Genomic DNA, 17556 nt, shown 5'->3' on the forward strand with positions numbered 1-17556 from the left:
ACTATAAAAAGTTGTTGTTTTCATGTTTCTAGTAATGGCTCCTCTTTGTTCCCACCAGATCTCTTTCTTGGCACATCTACCACCTTTGGGACTTGGAGTTTACCAGCTTTTGGAAGTTCCAAGTTCAGAAGCAGTTTTAGCAGACTATAATATATATATGAGTGGAAAGGATAGCGTGCAGGAAAAACCAGACAGATTTTTCAAGATAAAAGAGATGCCAAATTCTGTGGACAATATAATTTTAGAAAATTCTTACATGAAACTGTGGTTTTCTGGAATGTCTGGATTACTGGAGGTATGTTGCACTACAGTTCAAAACACTGTATATGTTACCTTTAGAAGAATTTCTGTTCTTTTTTGTGGAAACCTCGCTCTGCCGAACTATTTCAATCATGATTCTTTGTCCTTAGAAAATAAATACAAAGGAAGATGGTAAAAATCATCAAATGAAGGTGGAATTTGCTTGGTATGGAACTACCAGTAATCGCGATAAGAGTGGAGCTTATCTCTTCTTACCAGATGGAGATGCCAAGGTAAAACTTCTCTTTGCACATAGATTCTAACCTTGTAGTAATTTGAAGCCTTCTGCAAATACAACTTAGAGAAATAGTTTTTGCTAGCATTGAGATACACACGTGTGACTGTACATAATCATATCAGTTAGTGAAATTATTGGTACAACTTTATTCTCCATAGTCTTGGATTTGGATTTAAAAACAAAAGGAAAGAAGGCATTAATTTCAAAGTGCAAAAATATGTAAAGTATTTGATTCACTAGGGAATTTAAGATGCTAGCCTTTACAAGACATTCAGCGGGGTGTGACTATTCACAGTCTGTAAGATCACTTTCACTTCTTATGATTAAATTTGTAGGAGATACTGACTGATCATTTTCTGCACTTTTCTGACTCTCCCAATTTCTTGCTTATGATTGAGGAGCTTCCAGTTCGGAGTGTAGTACTTTTTAACTGAGATTTCTGCATGTAGCTTAACACAGTAGTTAAGATGTAGAGTCCCAGGTGGTGAATATACACTGAGAGTAGCAAACCAAGCTTCTGTTCTGGTTAAAGTGCCTAGCTGCTTGTCACTATTTTAACTGCATAATTATTGTAAGGCAACACAGTACTACTGGTTTTATAATTGGAAATTCAGAAATTAGTGTTTTTGAACTGACTTTCTATAACCAAAAGAAATCCACTTTTGAAATGGGAATGGTGATATTTCAGAAAATAAATGATAGAAATAATGACGAGTTGTAAGAAGCTTGGTAGATTGCATTGTATGTTCTCTGCACATCTTCTGGGGAGGTTAAAGTTAAATGTATTAAAAAAACTTAGATTTGAGTTGGCCCCTATAAGAAATAAACAAGGGTAACCATTCTACTATTTTGTGCATGTATCAGTCCAGAAATGGACGGGATCATTTCTTTTTCTCTCAGCAGTCTCTCCTGGAAACGTTCGTTTGACATCTGTTGGTTGGCAGTTTAGGTTTACCTAATTGTTTGCATCAGTTACATTCAACTGTTCTCAGTCTTAAATTCCAGCTGTCAGATTTTGGTTAGTAAATACCTGAACAATATGTAAAAAATACTTTTTTTTTTCATCAAACTCTTAACTGATTTAATTTTACATGCTACTTTTGCCTTTTGTTTAAAAACAGTCATCAGTAAAGCATTGTATTACATGAGGGCAAGTGCGAGTAGAAAATAGCATGAACAGTGGATTTTCATTAACAGTGGAATAGTTGAGTGTGGTATTTCAAATTTTGTAAGTTTTTGTTACAATACTTGAAAAAATTCTATTTCATCCATGTAAAAGCAGGATCATTTGGTTAGAATTTTAATTGCATTAATTAGATTATCCCACTGGGAATAACAGTGCAATTTTGTAGTAGTTTTTAAAACATCATCAGCTAATGCTTGCTTTCTTAAAAGAAATCCCATCTGTTCAGGATTCTCAGTGCAAGGTGGATTAACTAGTACTTTCTAAGTCCTTGTGAGAAGTGGCAGAAGGATGACATATAAGCAGTTTTCTTGACTTTGGGTAGGTGATATTTTCCAATTTTTTCCCTTGTTTTAAAAAATTTTTTGCAAAGAGTAAGTATATCATAAAATCACTGATTTATGGAAAAGGCCCATAAGATCATCAGATCCAGTCAGCCACCTAACATCACAAATCCACTGAATCCATGCTGAAGCATGTCCCTGAGTGCTGCATTCACATGTCTTTTAAATACATTCAAGAGTGACAGCTCCACCACTTCCCTGGGCAGCCTCTCCTAGTGCCTAAGCACTTACTCTGTGACAAAATTCATCCTGATATCCAATTGAAACTTTCTGTGATGCAGCCTGAGGCCATTTCGTTCAGTCCTATTCCTTATCACCTGACCAAAGACTGACAGCCAGGTTCATCACACAGCATTTAGCCTTGTTGAATGCTGTACAATTGGACACAATTCATTAACCTTAGCTTATCCACATCCCTCTGTAGAGCCTTTCTACCCTCAAACAGGTGAACAGTCCTGTCCAACTTGGTGTCATTGGCAAATTCACTGAGGATTCACCTGATCCCCAACATATTATCAGGATTTGGAAGAGAGGACACATCACAACAAATACACAGTAATGCATCCTGTTATGAATTGAAAACATGTTTTTTCTTTTGTCATTTTGTGAAAGATGATGAGCTCTGTAAGTCTGTTTTATCTGGGGAGAAACACTATTCTGTAAACAGGCCGAACTAGTTCATTGTATTTTGTTTTACGTATTTAAGCCAGGTCAGTTTATGATGACCTACTCACAAGCTGTGGTCAGTATCAGTAAGGAATAAAACAAAGCAGTTTTTCTTGGTGTCAGATACTAGCTGTCTGTGGGATCAATGCGAGTGGTTCTTCTTCTTGCTTTACAGAATAATTTTTCAATAAAATAGACTTCTTAGATATGCCCAAAGTAATGCTCTCTCGTGCAGATGTGCCTATACACACACATATATACCGTGTGTACTTACATACTTTCAGAATTTATAATACTAGATGTAGACGTGATTTCTTAATTATATTCTATATCTTTTGCAGCAGATGCTGCTACTAGTTTAAAAAAACAAAAACACTTTTTGCTTTTAAATGACCAATCCCTTTTTATGTCTGTCATGCCTATCTGTTGCTTTTAGTTGTCAGATAAGATGAATCTGCATTATCTTAACTGCTTAGCCTTGAAGCTCAAGGAAAAGATGACAGTAGCTTTCTGCATTTTTATTAACCAGATTAGGTTGTTCTGCTGTGCAAATGGAAGGACTGTCCATTTAGAATATCCTTCTGTACCCTTCTTCAGATCTTCCCTCTCAAACAGGCAGAGGCCTATTCTTCAAGGGAGGATTTTGTTGCTGGATGTTTTCCCTGTTTTCACTTGCCTGATAACAGGAAATGAAAAGCATGTAGGGACAGTTAGCAGTAGAGTGCTCACAGTACTCCAGTATCAGCTCCCTTTGAAGTGTCTTTTCTCTCTTTGGTGATATGCATTTCCTTTAAGCATCGCATATATCGTTTAGAGATCTGCCCTACATGGTGCTTTTTTGTTTTTGAAGTTTTAAAATGACTGTTGTCTCTCTTGTGCCATGTAATTCTTAAAATAGTTTTTGAGAAGTCATAGCATTTTGTTTCCTGAAACACTAGTGTAATCTTAGACACTGCCACATGAATTGTAATAAGCTACTGAGAGAACACTTTCCTTGACTTTGTTATGATTTCTTGCTCTAAATCTCAAGCATATGAGGAGCAATTAAGTCTGTGCTGAGAAGCTTTCCTCTGGATATTTTTGGTGTGAAAGTCATGTGCTATACCAGTCCTGTGCCAGAAATTTCAAGGCTACATTAATGTTAGTAGTAGTAGTAGCTGGTTAGTAGTACTTCATGTGGCTGCAGAAGGAAACTAATACTGGCCACGCTTCATGACTCCAAGCTAAAATGTGCTATGGCGCATGCTATAGGAGCCCCTAAACCTTTACATGAAGGCAAGTATCCAGCCGTTCCTCTCCCCATGGCACTTCAGCACAGAGTTCTTGCTGGGTAGTTTAGGATACCTCAGGGAGCTACGACATACTATTTTGCTCCAAGTAGTCTCCCTTAAAATTTCTACCCCACTGTTTTTTAGTTTTCCAAGAGAAAGTTGTTAAATTTGTCTTGAAAACTGGTACTCAGAAATGGTTTCTGGGTCTTTCAACCCATGGTTCTATTACCCCCATTTCTGAAAACATTTGACTTTCAGGCTAAATGAAACCTATCACAAAAGACTGCTGAGCCTTGTACAATGAAGCTGATACTTGAAATGAAGTTTTGAAGCTGTATGTGAGTTTTGTAAATGGTTCTGTAATTGTTTGTTACCTTCATTTATAAAGGAAAGTGAACAGCAAGAGATCTATTTCTGCAACTCCTTCAGGTCAACAGATCTCTGTTTTTCAGAGTCATGATCTGTTCACAGACCTTTGTGCATCTTACCAGGGAAATTTATAATGGTACAGGACTAATTATTCATTCATTACATAAAGTTCTGTAGCTTAAAAGCTTGATTCATTGTAGTATCTTCAGAGTGGCAGATCTGGTTGCTGTCTTTACAGGTTCTGAAAGCAGTGTGCCTCCAGATGGCTCTTAAGCTTCTCTTTCTAGGATTAGTGGTTTTCTAAGAGATAAGTATTCCTTGTTCCCACACTACCATACTTGTTCATGTTTTTTATTTCCTCAGCAGTCAGAATGCAGCAGGCATCCTTGAGGAGTTTTGGTTTATATTTCTATAAGTTTCCTGGGAAAAAAGCCTGAACCCCTCTTTGCCACAGCCTCCTTTTAGGTAGCTATATAGAATGATATGGTCTCCCCCTGAGCCTCCCCTGTTCTAACTGAACAATCCCAACTCTAATGTGCCTCCCCCCCCCACGCAAAAAATCTATTTGTAGTGAGTTCATAGACTTATGACAAATAGCATCTCTCCATTTTACTGGTTTGTTTTTAGATAAATAAAAGGGCTGGAATGGATGGGCCCTACTGAGAAATGCTCTTTCAAACAACAGGAAAGATAAGTATTGCTTTGCTAACAGAACGTGTGTGGCAGTCTGCTGCTTATGTAATTAGTGTTCTGCTGTGCAGTAATTGGTAAAGTTATTTGCTAGACCTGAAGATCTCAGGTTTCACAAGCTCATTTTCTGACAGTTCTTCTGGCTTTTGCCAAACTGAGGATCTTCTTGTTGCCCTTACTACCATGGAGGATTTGGAAAGGTTTAGTTATTCTACCTGCCTGTCAGTAGCGCAGTTCCTCTGTGATGTTTTACTTCAAACACATTTTTTAGGAGGAAGTAGTCACAGGTTAAATGAGTTTGTCTTTTCTGCTTATTTGTGATAGGTAAACATAGATATCCATCACTTCTGCAAGAAGAATAGGAGAGATTCAGTTTCCAATCTTGTCAGTTTTTCATCAAGACAAAAGAATCTAAAAGCTGTCTCATATTCTAACCTGAGACCTGATCTTCTGACATTCATTATCATAGTCTACTGATTCATTCTGGCTTTCTTATCCTTTTAATACTTTACTCCTCCTGTATTTCTTACCTAGCAAATGTGTTTTGCATGGCATCTACTGTCTGTTATACTGACAGGCTAAGACACTTTGGAATTAGCCCATCATTTTCTCAGTTTAACTGTTGAATAACATTTTTTTCCTCATAAAGGCTTCTGTACTGCTTACCTGTATAAATGTTGATGTTAGTTGATCACAGGGAAAGAACCCTCTCTTCATGAAATAATGTGTTACCAGAGTGTAAGAAACTGTGAGTCCTCTAAAGTAATGTTATATGAAACATTATGATAATAGCTGCAGAGTTGCCTCTTGGAATTCTGACAGTGTTTAACTAAAACACTTGGTTGTTTGTTATTTTTTCTTAAGCTTTAAGAATAAATGTATGAACGGAAAATCTTCGGAAGTCTTTATTTTTTTTGCAGTACTTCTTGAAATCTTTTCTGTGAATATACAAATGAGCATGTTGGACTGTATTTACTTGTGATTATTCTTCTGTGTTATGTTGTGTCCATATGTATGTACTTGTGATATCCTGTCTTCCTCCAGAGAATTGATGCATTTGATCTTTGGAGTCATTGCCCAGTCTGCCAAATGTCATCCGTTAACAGCCTTCTATTCACAGTCATCAGAATGCTTTTCAAGTATTTTGTTGTTGTTGTTTTAAATGATGTCTTTAATGATATTTCTGTTCGGCACTTTTGCAAATTTTTTTCTTAATTCTTATTTAATTCATCTTACCTTTTAGTTTGTTTTTGTTTATTTTACTTATTTTTACCGTTTTTTTACCTGGAAAAGATAGATCCAGAGAGACCTCACTGTGCCCTTACAGTACTTAAAGGACCTATAAACAAGATGGAGAAAAAAAAAATTTTCATGTGATCTGATAGTGATAGTACAAGGGAGAATGGTTTTAGACTAAAGGAAGGGAGATTTAGATTAGATGTTAGGAAGAAATTCGTTACTCAGAAGGTGGTGAGGCTCTGAAACAGGTTGTCCAGAGATGAAACTGTGGATGCCCCTTATCTGGAGGAGGTGTTCAAGGCCATGATATTGAATGGGGCCCTGAGCAGTCTAATCCAGTGGGTGGCAATTCTGTGCCTCTGTCAGGTGGGTTGGAACTGGATGATCTTTAAGGTCTTGTCCACCCAAGCAATTCTGTAATTCTATCATTTTATAAAGCATATAGCATACATAATCTAGTTTGAAATCAGCTGTTTTTAAAGTGTCACCGCTTGTAAAGTTGAGACCTTGAATGTTGCGACTAAATGATTACAATGCTTTGATAACCATTCTGCTAGTCTTTGAGAGAGGAAACACTCTCTCACCTTACTTTTCTTAACTTTTCTGTTCTATGCTGTGCTCCAGGAAGCTCCCCGATCAAAGCAACTGTGGGTGCTTTTGACTTGTGTTTCCCCTTCTATTTTCAGAAAGATATGCATGCTGGTCTGTAAAACAGTACAAAGGAAGCTATGTGGTGTGTACTTCTGATAGAGTAAGCTGTGGTGCAGCAAAAGACAGTTAAACCCCAAATCTGCTGTAGATTATGAAGCTATGATATTTGATTGCTGGTTAACAAATATAATTTTGATATGATTAAGCTGAATTTAAATATTTTATAATAGTATATACTTTGTTTCTCTGTAGGTCTTGTATCCATTAATCGTTGTAGAACATCTTTGAGATATGTAATGATGGTTATCCTAATTTCAACTAAAGGAAAAGTAAGCCTTAAAATCTGATGAATTTATCACCAGCAGTGATTAATTTTTTGCACCAAATTTTTAGGCTAGATATGGTATAAGTTATTTGAAAACAACCATGAAAAAAAAACAAGCTATGAAATAGTTAAATGTATGTGGACAATTTTGTGCACAATTTTAATAATGCTTTTTTTTTTTGTTTTGGCAGCCTTATATTTTTACAGATCCACCTACGATAAGAGTTGCTCATGGAAGAATTTTCTCAGAAGTTGTGTGTTTTTTCCACCATGTGACACATAACATGCGACTCTATAATGTCCAGGGTAAGAGCTGTAAATTCTTTCTCACTGACTTCTCTTTGACTGTTTTAGTCTTCTGGCCTGTCTCAAAATCATTCAGATTGAAATCTTAACTGGGTACAGTGCAGTGAATATGATCCTTTTGTGAGCCTTTTACTATTCATTAAACTGACATGCTTAAACGTAAACTTTTCTTAGAGATCTCTCAGTGTTAGGAAATCTTATAGTACAGATTATCAGTAGGGGGTTCCAAATCTTTGTTGGACCATCTGAGTGCTGTACATAGTTATAAGTTACGAAAATGAAAAACTGTACAATACATTTTGCTGATGATTAAAAATAAAAAAGTTAATTTTCTTCCTAGCTTCAGGCTTACTGGCATAGGCACGATATCTTCTCTAAAATCACAAAGAATGGCAAGTTGTGTGTGACCAACACTAATAGTGAAGTAATTCTAGAGCACACTCTAGATCACCACCTCCCTTATGAATACAGTCCGAGATATTATACTGTTATTTGTTGAAAATTCTGAAGAAAAGTTTTCACATTCAAAATAAATATATGGATTTGCTGAAAATGTTTGAAGACAGTTATTTTGCCATGTGGATTTCAATAAATTAAACTGTTAAGCAAGAGGGGAAATTGCAAAAGAGGGTTGTTTAAGATGGTAAAGGGGAGAGAAGACATCTGAATGAATCTTTCATATGTTGATGAGGCTGTTTTGGAGTAGCGTTTCTTTGTGACATTCCTTTTTCTTTAATTTATTAGTAATTGGCTGTTAGAAGTGTTATACTTTCACAGTTCACACAAAATGACTTGTCAGTGAAAGTCACTTGCTAGCCAATTCCAGGTGCCTACATTTTTCTTTCTTCAGAGTGCACTAATTATGTTCTGTTTTTTGACAATTTGTAATTCATCACACTGTTTCCAGTAATTCCATCGTTACCTATCCTGTCATTGTGTTGAAGTCCTGTACTGCCTTTCCAGTTGTTACGAAGAAAGACTTAAAACTGTTTTAATACGGTTGCACTTTACTTTTGTTATGCGTTTTTAATGTGAATTTCTTAATATTAAATGGCCGTTTTTAGAATTTAAGAATTGACTTTATAGCATTGTTGTAGTCGGGTCAGTTTTATTGGCTTTGTAAGGAAAGCTATTTGTATAGCATTTCTTTATTTAAGGACAGTATTTTAAAATCTTACTGAATATATAAAGTAAAAAAGCAAGCGGACAGAAATATACATGTGTTCTTTTGTGTATGCCTTTATTTTCTTTTTAAATGGACATGGTACACCTATTATAATCTGCCTACTTGGAAATGGGTTCAAAGCCTGACCAAATGACTAATCCAGCTGTTGGATAGAAGTTCTAATTCAAAATTCTAATGTTTCCTTTTTTTTTTCTTTCTCATTAGCTTCTGAAGTTCATTTCAGGATCATTTTGTTATTTTTTCATCAGGCTACTTATGTTTTATTATATTCTGTAATTTTATTTTCGTATTAGCTCAAATAATGTGGTAGGGAAGGGCTGAGGGTAATTCATGCTATATTCATTTTAGAATTGTAAACTAAAATGTTGTATCCTTCTTCAGTGTCCATGTGGTTTAACAGTCTTAGTGCAAAACGGTTGGAAAAGCCATGGTAAAAACTGGAACATGTGGTTTTATTTTGCACACACTAGGCTTGGAAAAATAGATTTACCTAAAAATAAATAGCTTTCAGTTAGCACTGTGATACAATCATCATTCATAAATACCAGCTTTTTAACAGCTGCTGGTACTGCTGAAGGTGATATTCAGATTTTAAGAAAAAAATAATGAGGAAACGTACAGAGTTTAATACTCTCCTCATTCCAGGTAACAGAATCAAAAATCTGGCTATATTTTATACACAACATAAAAACCAAAAGAGGCAGACAATTTCAGCATTCCTTTCTAGAAGTTTTCAGACTGTTTAAGAATTTGGTAAAGCAAAGATTTGAGGAACATTTGTGCTCTCAAATAAAACTGCAAACTGTACTGGAAAATTATGTATGAAGAAAAGAAGAGATTGTACAAAGCTCGATGTGCTTAGGAATCTAGGAATTCTGTTTGAAGATGTTTTGCCCTTTTGCATAAGATTTGACTGCTTAAGAACCCAAACCTTGATGATTGTGCTTCTGTGTGAATTAGCATACAGTCAACAGTTGAAAAAAAAAGGAGGAATTCAGCAGCTAAGGTTTGAAATCTTCAAATTTTAAAGGACTGAACTAATGAGTCTCTCACTTTCTACCATCCTCTATTTACAACCTGTCAGTCAAGCACAATGTAATCTCTTGACTATCGAGAGAAATTTAATGTCTCTGTTCTATTTGTCAGATTCCTTTTTCAGTGCCTAGTTATGTTAAACTACAGGAAGTGTGGTCATAAGGTGTGATAGTGTGATTCAAGTCCAAAGTGTCTTAAGCTGTTTGAAAAAAGTCAGATTTTTGGGAAAGGTATGCAACTTTTAGTGTAAGACACTAGGAGGATCTTACTGAGCATCTTGTTTGCATCTTCAGATAGTTGCCCATTTTATTAAAGGAAAAATTAACTGTTTCCTTTTAGCAAAGATTTGCATCCTGATTGTCAGCAAACTAGTATGCATTTCTGTGTTTTGCTTTCCTTATGGAAGATCCTCTTTGATTTGCTTAAAACAGAACACCATCAAGATGCTGTGAACAATTCTTATTCCAACATATTGACTATTGCACTAGAAAGTTGCGTGGTATTTTCTACTGATTTATCAGAAACCGTGTTGGTTCTTATCTTGAATATTCTAATTATTCAAGTTCTCTTTCTGTTCAAGGCTTCTCATTGACTGTTTAATGACTTCTGAATTAGAAGAATTTCTGTATCTCATTGTACGTAACTGACCTGACTTCCAATATCTGTTTAGTTATGAAAGGAAAACTAGTAGGGGAAAATGGTATCATATTGTGATCACTGGAATTATTATATCTGGCAGTAGTTTTGGGAGATTTTAAAAGTATCTTTTTTTATACAGGTTTGGAAGGACAGTCTCTTGAAGTTTCCAATATTGTGGATATTAGAGGAGAATATAATCGTGAGCTTGCAATGAGAATTTCATCTGACATAAACAGTCAGAATAGATTCTATACTGATCTTAATGGATATCAGGTAATTATTCTCTACTAATTCTAAAAGGTTAGGGTCTCAGTTTTCAACTAATTTTAAAGTGTAAGAAAAGTTAATCACTCGTGTTGCAGTTCATTTTATCACTTAAAAGATAAGAGACTTTTAGATTGTATCCCTATTATAAAATTGGTTTAGATTAGATGAAGTAGCAGTTGTTTTCTTTCAAAGAAATTGCAGAGTTCATTAACTATATGTCTGTATCCTTTAGAAGACAGGAAGTGTAATACAGCAAGACACAATAAGCCATTCTGCTGTTCTTCTAATATCTGTATACCTTTTTCCCATCATCTTTTATTTGGGCCTTTAGTCTTACACGAAGCATAAGCAACTTCCCAGTAACACAGGGAATTACTAAGAGTAACCTAGAGAACACATATTTGATGCTGTGATAGAAATAAGTAGATGATACATTTTCAGAGTGTAATAGTATACACTATTGGTAATACATCTAATAAAATAGATTGACTATTTTTCTTGGACTTCGAAGTGCAGACAAAAGAAAGTGTATTTTCTTTTTTTGTACTTCCTTCCTCGGTATTGTGAGTATACTGAAAAGCATGCCTGATGTTCTGCCAGTTAGTGTGTAGAGCTGCATTTTGCTAGAGACAGTGAATATTTAAATATGAAAGTAATTTTAATACTATTATTCATTTTCATGTACCATTCAGGAATTCCACTAGTGCTTAAATAAGTCTCCATTATATACCAACAATTGCTTTTCGGCTATCTTGAATCTATTCACTTCTGGCTCTCTAGAGGAGAAAATATTTTCTCTCATCCTATAACTGATTATTCTTTTTTTTTTATTATTTTTTTGTTCATTCCCTTGATGAATATTTCAGTTTTCAAAAAATATTCTTTGATCTGAGAGTACATTCAAGTTATCATTTCCAAATAGGTAGTTTTAGCCACAAATCTCCAAAAAGCTAAATAATACAGTTGAGTGAATACTTTGGTGCTGGTTGTCAATCATTTCTTCTAAAGCACATGGGATTAATGTCTGAGAAAGTCTTTGAAATTTTAATGCATAAAAAATATATTTTATTGAAGTCTGCATTCATACTGTAGATCCAGCCCAGAATGACGATGAGCAAATTGCCCCTCCAAGCAAATATATATCCTATGACTACAATGGCTTATATTCAAGATTCTGGTGTTCGTTTGACACTTCATTCAGCTCAGTCTCTAGGTGTTGCAAGCTTGAAAAATGGTAAGTAGAGGATAGATATTACATAGACCTGTTTCATTATTATCTGAAATTGCCAGTTCATTCAGAGATAACTAGATTACTGTACCTACTAATATTTGAAGAAAACAAGTAAGTTCTCCAGCTCTGACTGGTTTTTAAAATATGGAAGAGCTGGAGGTTGTTCCCACATGAGATCCTGTCATCTTCATTGGAAAATATGTCTTAAGTTAGAGGAAATTGGTCGTGAAGAAGACAAAATGAGCTAGAAGTTATCAGAACCAGATACGTATCATCCAAGAATTCTGATGAAACTCAGGGATGAAACAGCATTGCTAAGAAGTTTGTACTCTTTTCAACTGCTCTGCTAGACGAGGGCTGAAGATGGATAAAGTGATGCTGTCTGTATTTTTTCATTTGATTTTAACTTAGAGAGCTTAAGGTGCAAGAGTTGTAGCCTAACATCCCTATCAAGAAAAAACAACAGCAGCTTTTTGAAGTATTAGGATTAATGAAATAAAGAGGGTCAGCATACTTCTTCTGAAGGAAAGTCATACCTCACAAATCTAGTGATGTTCTTCAAACGAGTTGATGAATATGATGACAAGAAATAAGTAAAACAGCCAACCAGAAACTATGCCAAAACTTACTTCCAAGTTTCTTTTCAGTAAACTATCATCTTATGTCCATTCTGACATCCTACAATGGTGCAGACGTATCAAGCCTTACTAATTTTAGGGTGAAGAGCTTTCATATATTGGTATTTCCTTTAAGTAAGAGCGTAATGAAGACAAGACTTCAGAGGCTCAATTGCTTGTAATACTGCTTGTATTTGCACTTTAGCTGTCCTAGTCTCTGCATCACAAAACAGCATGCAGTGTGCAAGGCCCAGAGAGATCCACTGGCTTTATTCAAATTAGGGGTGTCGACAGTAGTGCTGTACACCATATTTCAGATAAACATCAGGGAGACATTGTCTTCTGTGAGCACTGGTTTAATCCAGTTGAGGACATTAGAAATTTTTCCCATAATCCAGTTATATCAAAGACCAAAAAACGTAGCCTGAACTTGTAAACGGTCTGACACCATTAATTTAATTTAGCTTTTTAGCTAACTGTCATGTCATTTAAGGTTCCAAGAACTAGTGAGCAACATTGAATATTTACTCTGCATCCACTAAAAGAAGATGAGTGTATTCATCTCACTTGTTATCATTAAATGATGTTTTATAAAATTACTGTGTTCACCATATTTCTCCTGAGGATATCTGAGACTCCTTAATAAAGAACAAACATGAAGCTGGAAGTTCTTCAGCTGTGTTCAGTGTTCTGTGACAATTTTTTTGAGGGATCCTGGGAAACAAAATCAAACGCATTACAATTGAAGCAGATCCCTTAAGCATCAGACAGTGTGTATTAAGCCATAACTCACCATTTGAATTTTTCAGATCAGTTGATTATTTCCTGTATCCCTTTTCTGTATTAGAGGCAGTTTCTTAACTATGAAACAGTTAACTCATGTTCTGTAAGACACTCCCAGCAGCATAGAGTTGGATTTCTCACTACCTGGCTATCATTCTTCAGTATCAACTTCTAAGAGATTTGATCAAAACCCATAAAATGCATTTGCTATGTCTTTATTGCTACTTTTCTGGCTCTCTTTCCAATTGTAGGATTGGATATGTAATCTTTCTTTTCATGTTAGATGTTGAACATCATTCACAGTGTAAGTTCCATCCAGTTCTGCTGTAATTCACTATTTAGTGGATTATCCTACATGCCCGAGGAAAGACCCACCTCCAGGTAGATTGCATCTACCACTGTGAAATGGCCTTCCCTGCAGTCTAACGGATAATTAATGGAGTAGCAGCAGTCACCTATGTCCTGAAGCTTCGCAAAATACTTTAATTCCATCGTAAATGAGAAGTTTTACCATTTTCTTTTCTTTGACCCAATTTTGAGATGGTTTTTACCTGACTTCAGCAGCACTGATTATTTTGATTTTATATTCTGTTCATGATCACCATGAGAATTATGAGGTATATTTTGTCATCCTAGCTTCTTACAGAATGCTGGAAACTTGATTGTAAAGTTTCAGATCTAAACCTTCTAAGCATTCTTTGAAGAGTTTGACAGAAATGCATCATGTATTTGTTCTCCTTACTGTGATTGTAGCTTTTCTCAGAGAAATACTGTTTTTCTTTCAACCTGTGCTCAAACTGCAATCCACAAAGACTATTAAATTGTCTAATAATAATAATAAACTAATAATAGTCTTCCATATCCAAGAGAAAAAGTGTGACTTTTAAAATTTATATTTCAGAATATATATATTTACATTTTATAGAAACCTAACATGCTCCTAGTACCGCTGTAATTCTTATACTGTATTTTCAGGCCAACTGGAAGTAATCATGGATCGTCGACTTATGCAGGATGACAACCGTGGCCTTGGACAAGGTGTCCAAGATAACAAGATTACAGCTAATGTCTTCCGTCTTCTGCTAGAGAGAAGGCATGGAACAGATGTGGTAGGTATTACAGCCTGCATTTTTCTGCGTGGTTAAGACATGAATATTTATTTCTGTTGTAAACGTAGTGAGCTAAGTAAAGAATGCACTCAGTGAGCAGCAAAACTAAGGAAATACGATTTCCCTGGGGAGTTTTCTGAGGTTGGTTGCATATTCTTGTCAAAAAGTCTACATCTTTAACAATTTATCATGCAAATACCTTCTTTCTCACCCTTATCTCTCTCCCTTATCTGTCACTTGTATACGAGGTGATAAGTATTAGGTATGTTTTGAAGATTATGTGTACACTGCACAACTAACAAGCCAGTGACAGACAACTTTACGCTTCAGTGTATCACTGAGGTGCTTTTGTGAAAGTTTGTTCTCTAAATAACTATTGGCTTTTATTTTTCCAAAAAGCTTGTTAGGACATTGTTAGTTACTGAGAATTCCTCTTATCAGAGGTTAATTAAACTGAAAGAGTGGTGAAAAATAATTTGGAATGAGTGGGTGGAACAAAACTGAACTTAAATTTCTTGGGAAATAAAATTTAATAAGAAATATTTAAATGCCAAACATAAACCTTCACAATTCACTGGGGTTTTGGGAAAATAGAGACATTTTTTTTTTGTACAGCTCTTCTTGTTTTAGCGTTTTATATATTTATTTTTTTAGTTAACTATTCTTTGCGTTTTTCTCTTTTCTACTATTTGAAGAAGATAAAATGAAAAGTACATTGTCATAATGAGACAGAAGAATCATGGCAGTACTGAGTAGATTTTTAAATCATCAGCGTGTCTTAAGATGGGTAGTTGTGTACTGAACTACTGCTGAATATGCAGATAAATTGAAATTAATTCTTTTTTGTGATGGGTATTACCAAGCACTGTGAGAGGTTGATGATATCAAGCTTAAAGCTAATTTCCAACATGACTGACAGCTTTTTCAGGTTATACACATCACTATAATTTTCTAGTTCCTCCTCCTGTATAACATAGGGAGTATAGTAAAAGTTATCAGTGTGATGTGGAAAACTGAACTGGAAGTTAGTTAACTGAAGTGCTGGAAATATTCTAGCTTTGATTGCAATGTTTGTTAACCAGGTTAATCTATTTTGGCGAGACCTGCAGGGAGATCTATACTGCCACAACATACTTATTTTAGGACCCAGAGTAATTTGTATTGTATTAAATTAAAATGAATGTGAAGCAGCTTAATTACAATTATTTTATATAGAAAGCTATTTTTACATAGCAGGTAACATTAGGAGAATACAGGAGTAGTGCCATGGTACTTGCACTGCACTGCATGCAGTTCAGGTGTTTTCCATGGAATTAAAAAATACTTTCATAGGTACCTCTTGGAGTCTTGTTATCCAGAACTTACTCAAAACAGATCGACTTCTATATCAGAGGAAGCTTAAAAATTACTCAAAAGACTAATCATTGTTTCTGACTGTGATGGTCATCTAAAGGGTTATAATGCCCCTCTTGCATTCTTCTAAGGGAGTTTCTTTTTTACTTTGGCTCTAAAAGAAAACTAGTGCATGCACACACAGACTCCTCTGCAAAGTAATGAGTTATTTTTATATTTAGTATGTTGTGAATTGCTATGGACCATCAGTTTGAATTCAGAACTGCGTCTTTTTGGTGTTACATCTGGAATTCCTCTATAGTGTGTTTTAGATTTCTGATTCATGAAATTTTTCCATACATCTGTAACATTTTCTGATTCTTTTAACTTTTAGATGTGCTGAAATAAGGAAGGGGGAGTACTCCTCTGTCTCAGTGTTTTGTCAGTGTTTTGTAAAATATGTAAATATATTTTTAGTGCAAGAGTATTTTTTGGTACTCAGGAGGTTGTTGTTATAATCATTTAATAATAGCTCTGTCAGAAGAGATTATGGAGAAGTTATATGCAGTTCATGTATTTGATGGGATGCACCGTGTGACTCATACAGTGACCTTAATTTTGTTGTCAAGACCTATCTTGTTATTTACTTAAGGAACAATGGAAGGAAGGATAGAAATTTAATTTCTCAGCATCTTTGTCAGTACAGGCTTTTCCTGAAGTGGTTTCCAATTTAATTCTATCTCCTCTAAAATAAAGAGTTCTGGTGAGTAGGAATTCTTCTACTGTTGGGGAAACTTTTCCTTAAAGGGAAGGTGTTTGGAGTGAAGGATATGAAAATTCTTCAAAATGAGCTGAAATGTGCATCGGTTTTATGTAGTTGTTTTAGGATTGGTCCCTTATCCTAGTGCATCCTGGATGTTCGCAGTTGAATTTTAGCTCATCTCACCAGTAGTAAGTATTCATGCTGATATCACTGCAGTGCAGATCACTCCAGGTTAGTTTAACTGATTTGGCCTCATGCCCTGAATTTGGATACTACAAAAAATGTATTAACTGACAGTAGTGTACATTAAGTGAGCTAATGTATGTAGGAAAAGCTGGGCAAATCCCATTTCACTATCAATTACACTCACCCGATTTATTGCTAACTATGTCTCTAAGCCCTCTATTGATGTTATTAATATGCTGTTATACAAATTCTAAATACATCTTCTCCTAGATGTAACTATTTTTACTTATGTTCATTTTGTCCTTGCAAGTATTGATTGACTCTATGAATCTTTTGACTTTTCTCCTCAAATTCACTCCTCTTCTTCCTCAGATCATTCAGCAAGAACTAAATAGATTTTATTTTTAGAGGGATGTTAGCTGAAAGTGAAACAGAGCACACTTATTTGTACCTGTTTGTCAAAACACTAAATGCAACTTCATTTTTGAAAATATGGAATCTTTATTTTCCATTTATTATAAAATTAATTAAAAATAAACCTTTGTACCTTTTTATTTCTAAGGCTTAATGTTTTATAATAGTATGAAAACAGGAATGGCACATAATTTGTGTGCAGAAATGATGTATTTATTTCATCACTGACATGGAGAAAAAGGTGCCATTCCAAGCAGGTGTGTTTTTCTTCAGGTTCGTATTGTGTACCTCACCTTGACTTGTTTAGCTTTTATAACTGGATTTATAGCGTAGTTTCAAGATAAGAGCCAGTAGCTCAAAAATCTGCTATGATTTGGGGAAGGTTGTTTAGCGAAAGAGTTTTACCAGCAGT

At 35.1% G+C, this 17556-nt stretch overlaps 1 protein-coding gene across 2 annotated transcripts in view; it reads left to right on the forward strand.

Annotated features, from left to right (window-relative positions):
- MAN2A1 (mannosidase alpha class 2A member 1) overlaps window positions 1-17556 on the forward strand; it is a 114606-nt gene that overhangs the window by 78505 nt on the left and 18545 nt on the right. For both annotated transcript variants that reach the window (XM_065744240.1, XM_065744241.1), the window contains 6 exons: window positions 59-295; window positions 411-533; window positions 7468-7582; window positions 10582-10715; window positions 11802-11943; window positions 14316-14449. In XM_065744240.1, the coding sequence (XP_065600312.1) occupies window positions 59-295; window positions 411-533; window positions 7468-7582; window positions 10582-10715; window positions 11802-11943; window positions 14316-14449 (885 nt within the window). The remainder of the gene's footprint in view (window positions 1-58; window positions 296-410; window positions 534-7467; window positions 7583-10581; window positions 10716-11801; window positions 11944-14315; window positions 14450-17556) is intronic.

The sequence above is a fragment of the Cyrtonyx montezumae genome, unplaced genomic scaffold, assembly GCF_038088225.1.
Source record: "Cyrtonyx montezumae isolate F1298 unplaced genomic scaffold, pur_monq_1.0 scaffold_30, whole genome shotgun sequence".
In the NCBI taxonomy this organism is placed as follows: domain Eukaryota; kingdom Metazoa; phylum Chordata; class Aves; order Galliformes; family Odontophoridae; genus Cyrtonyx; species Cyrtonyx montezumae.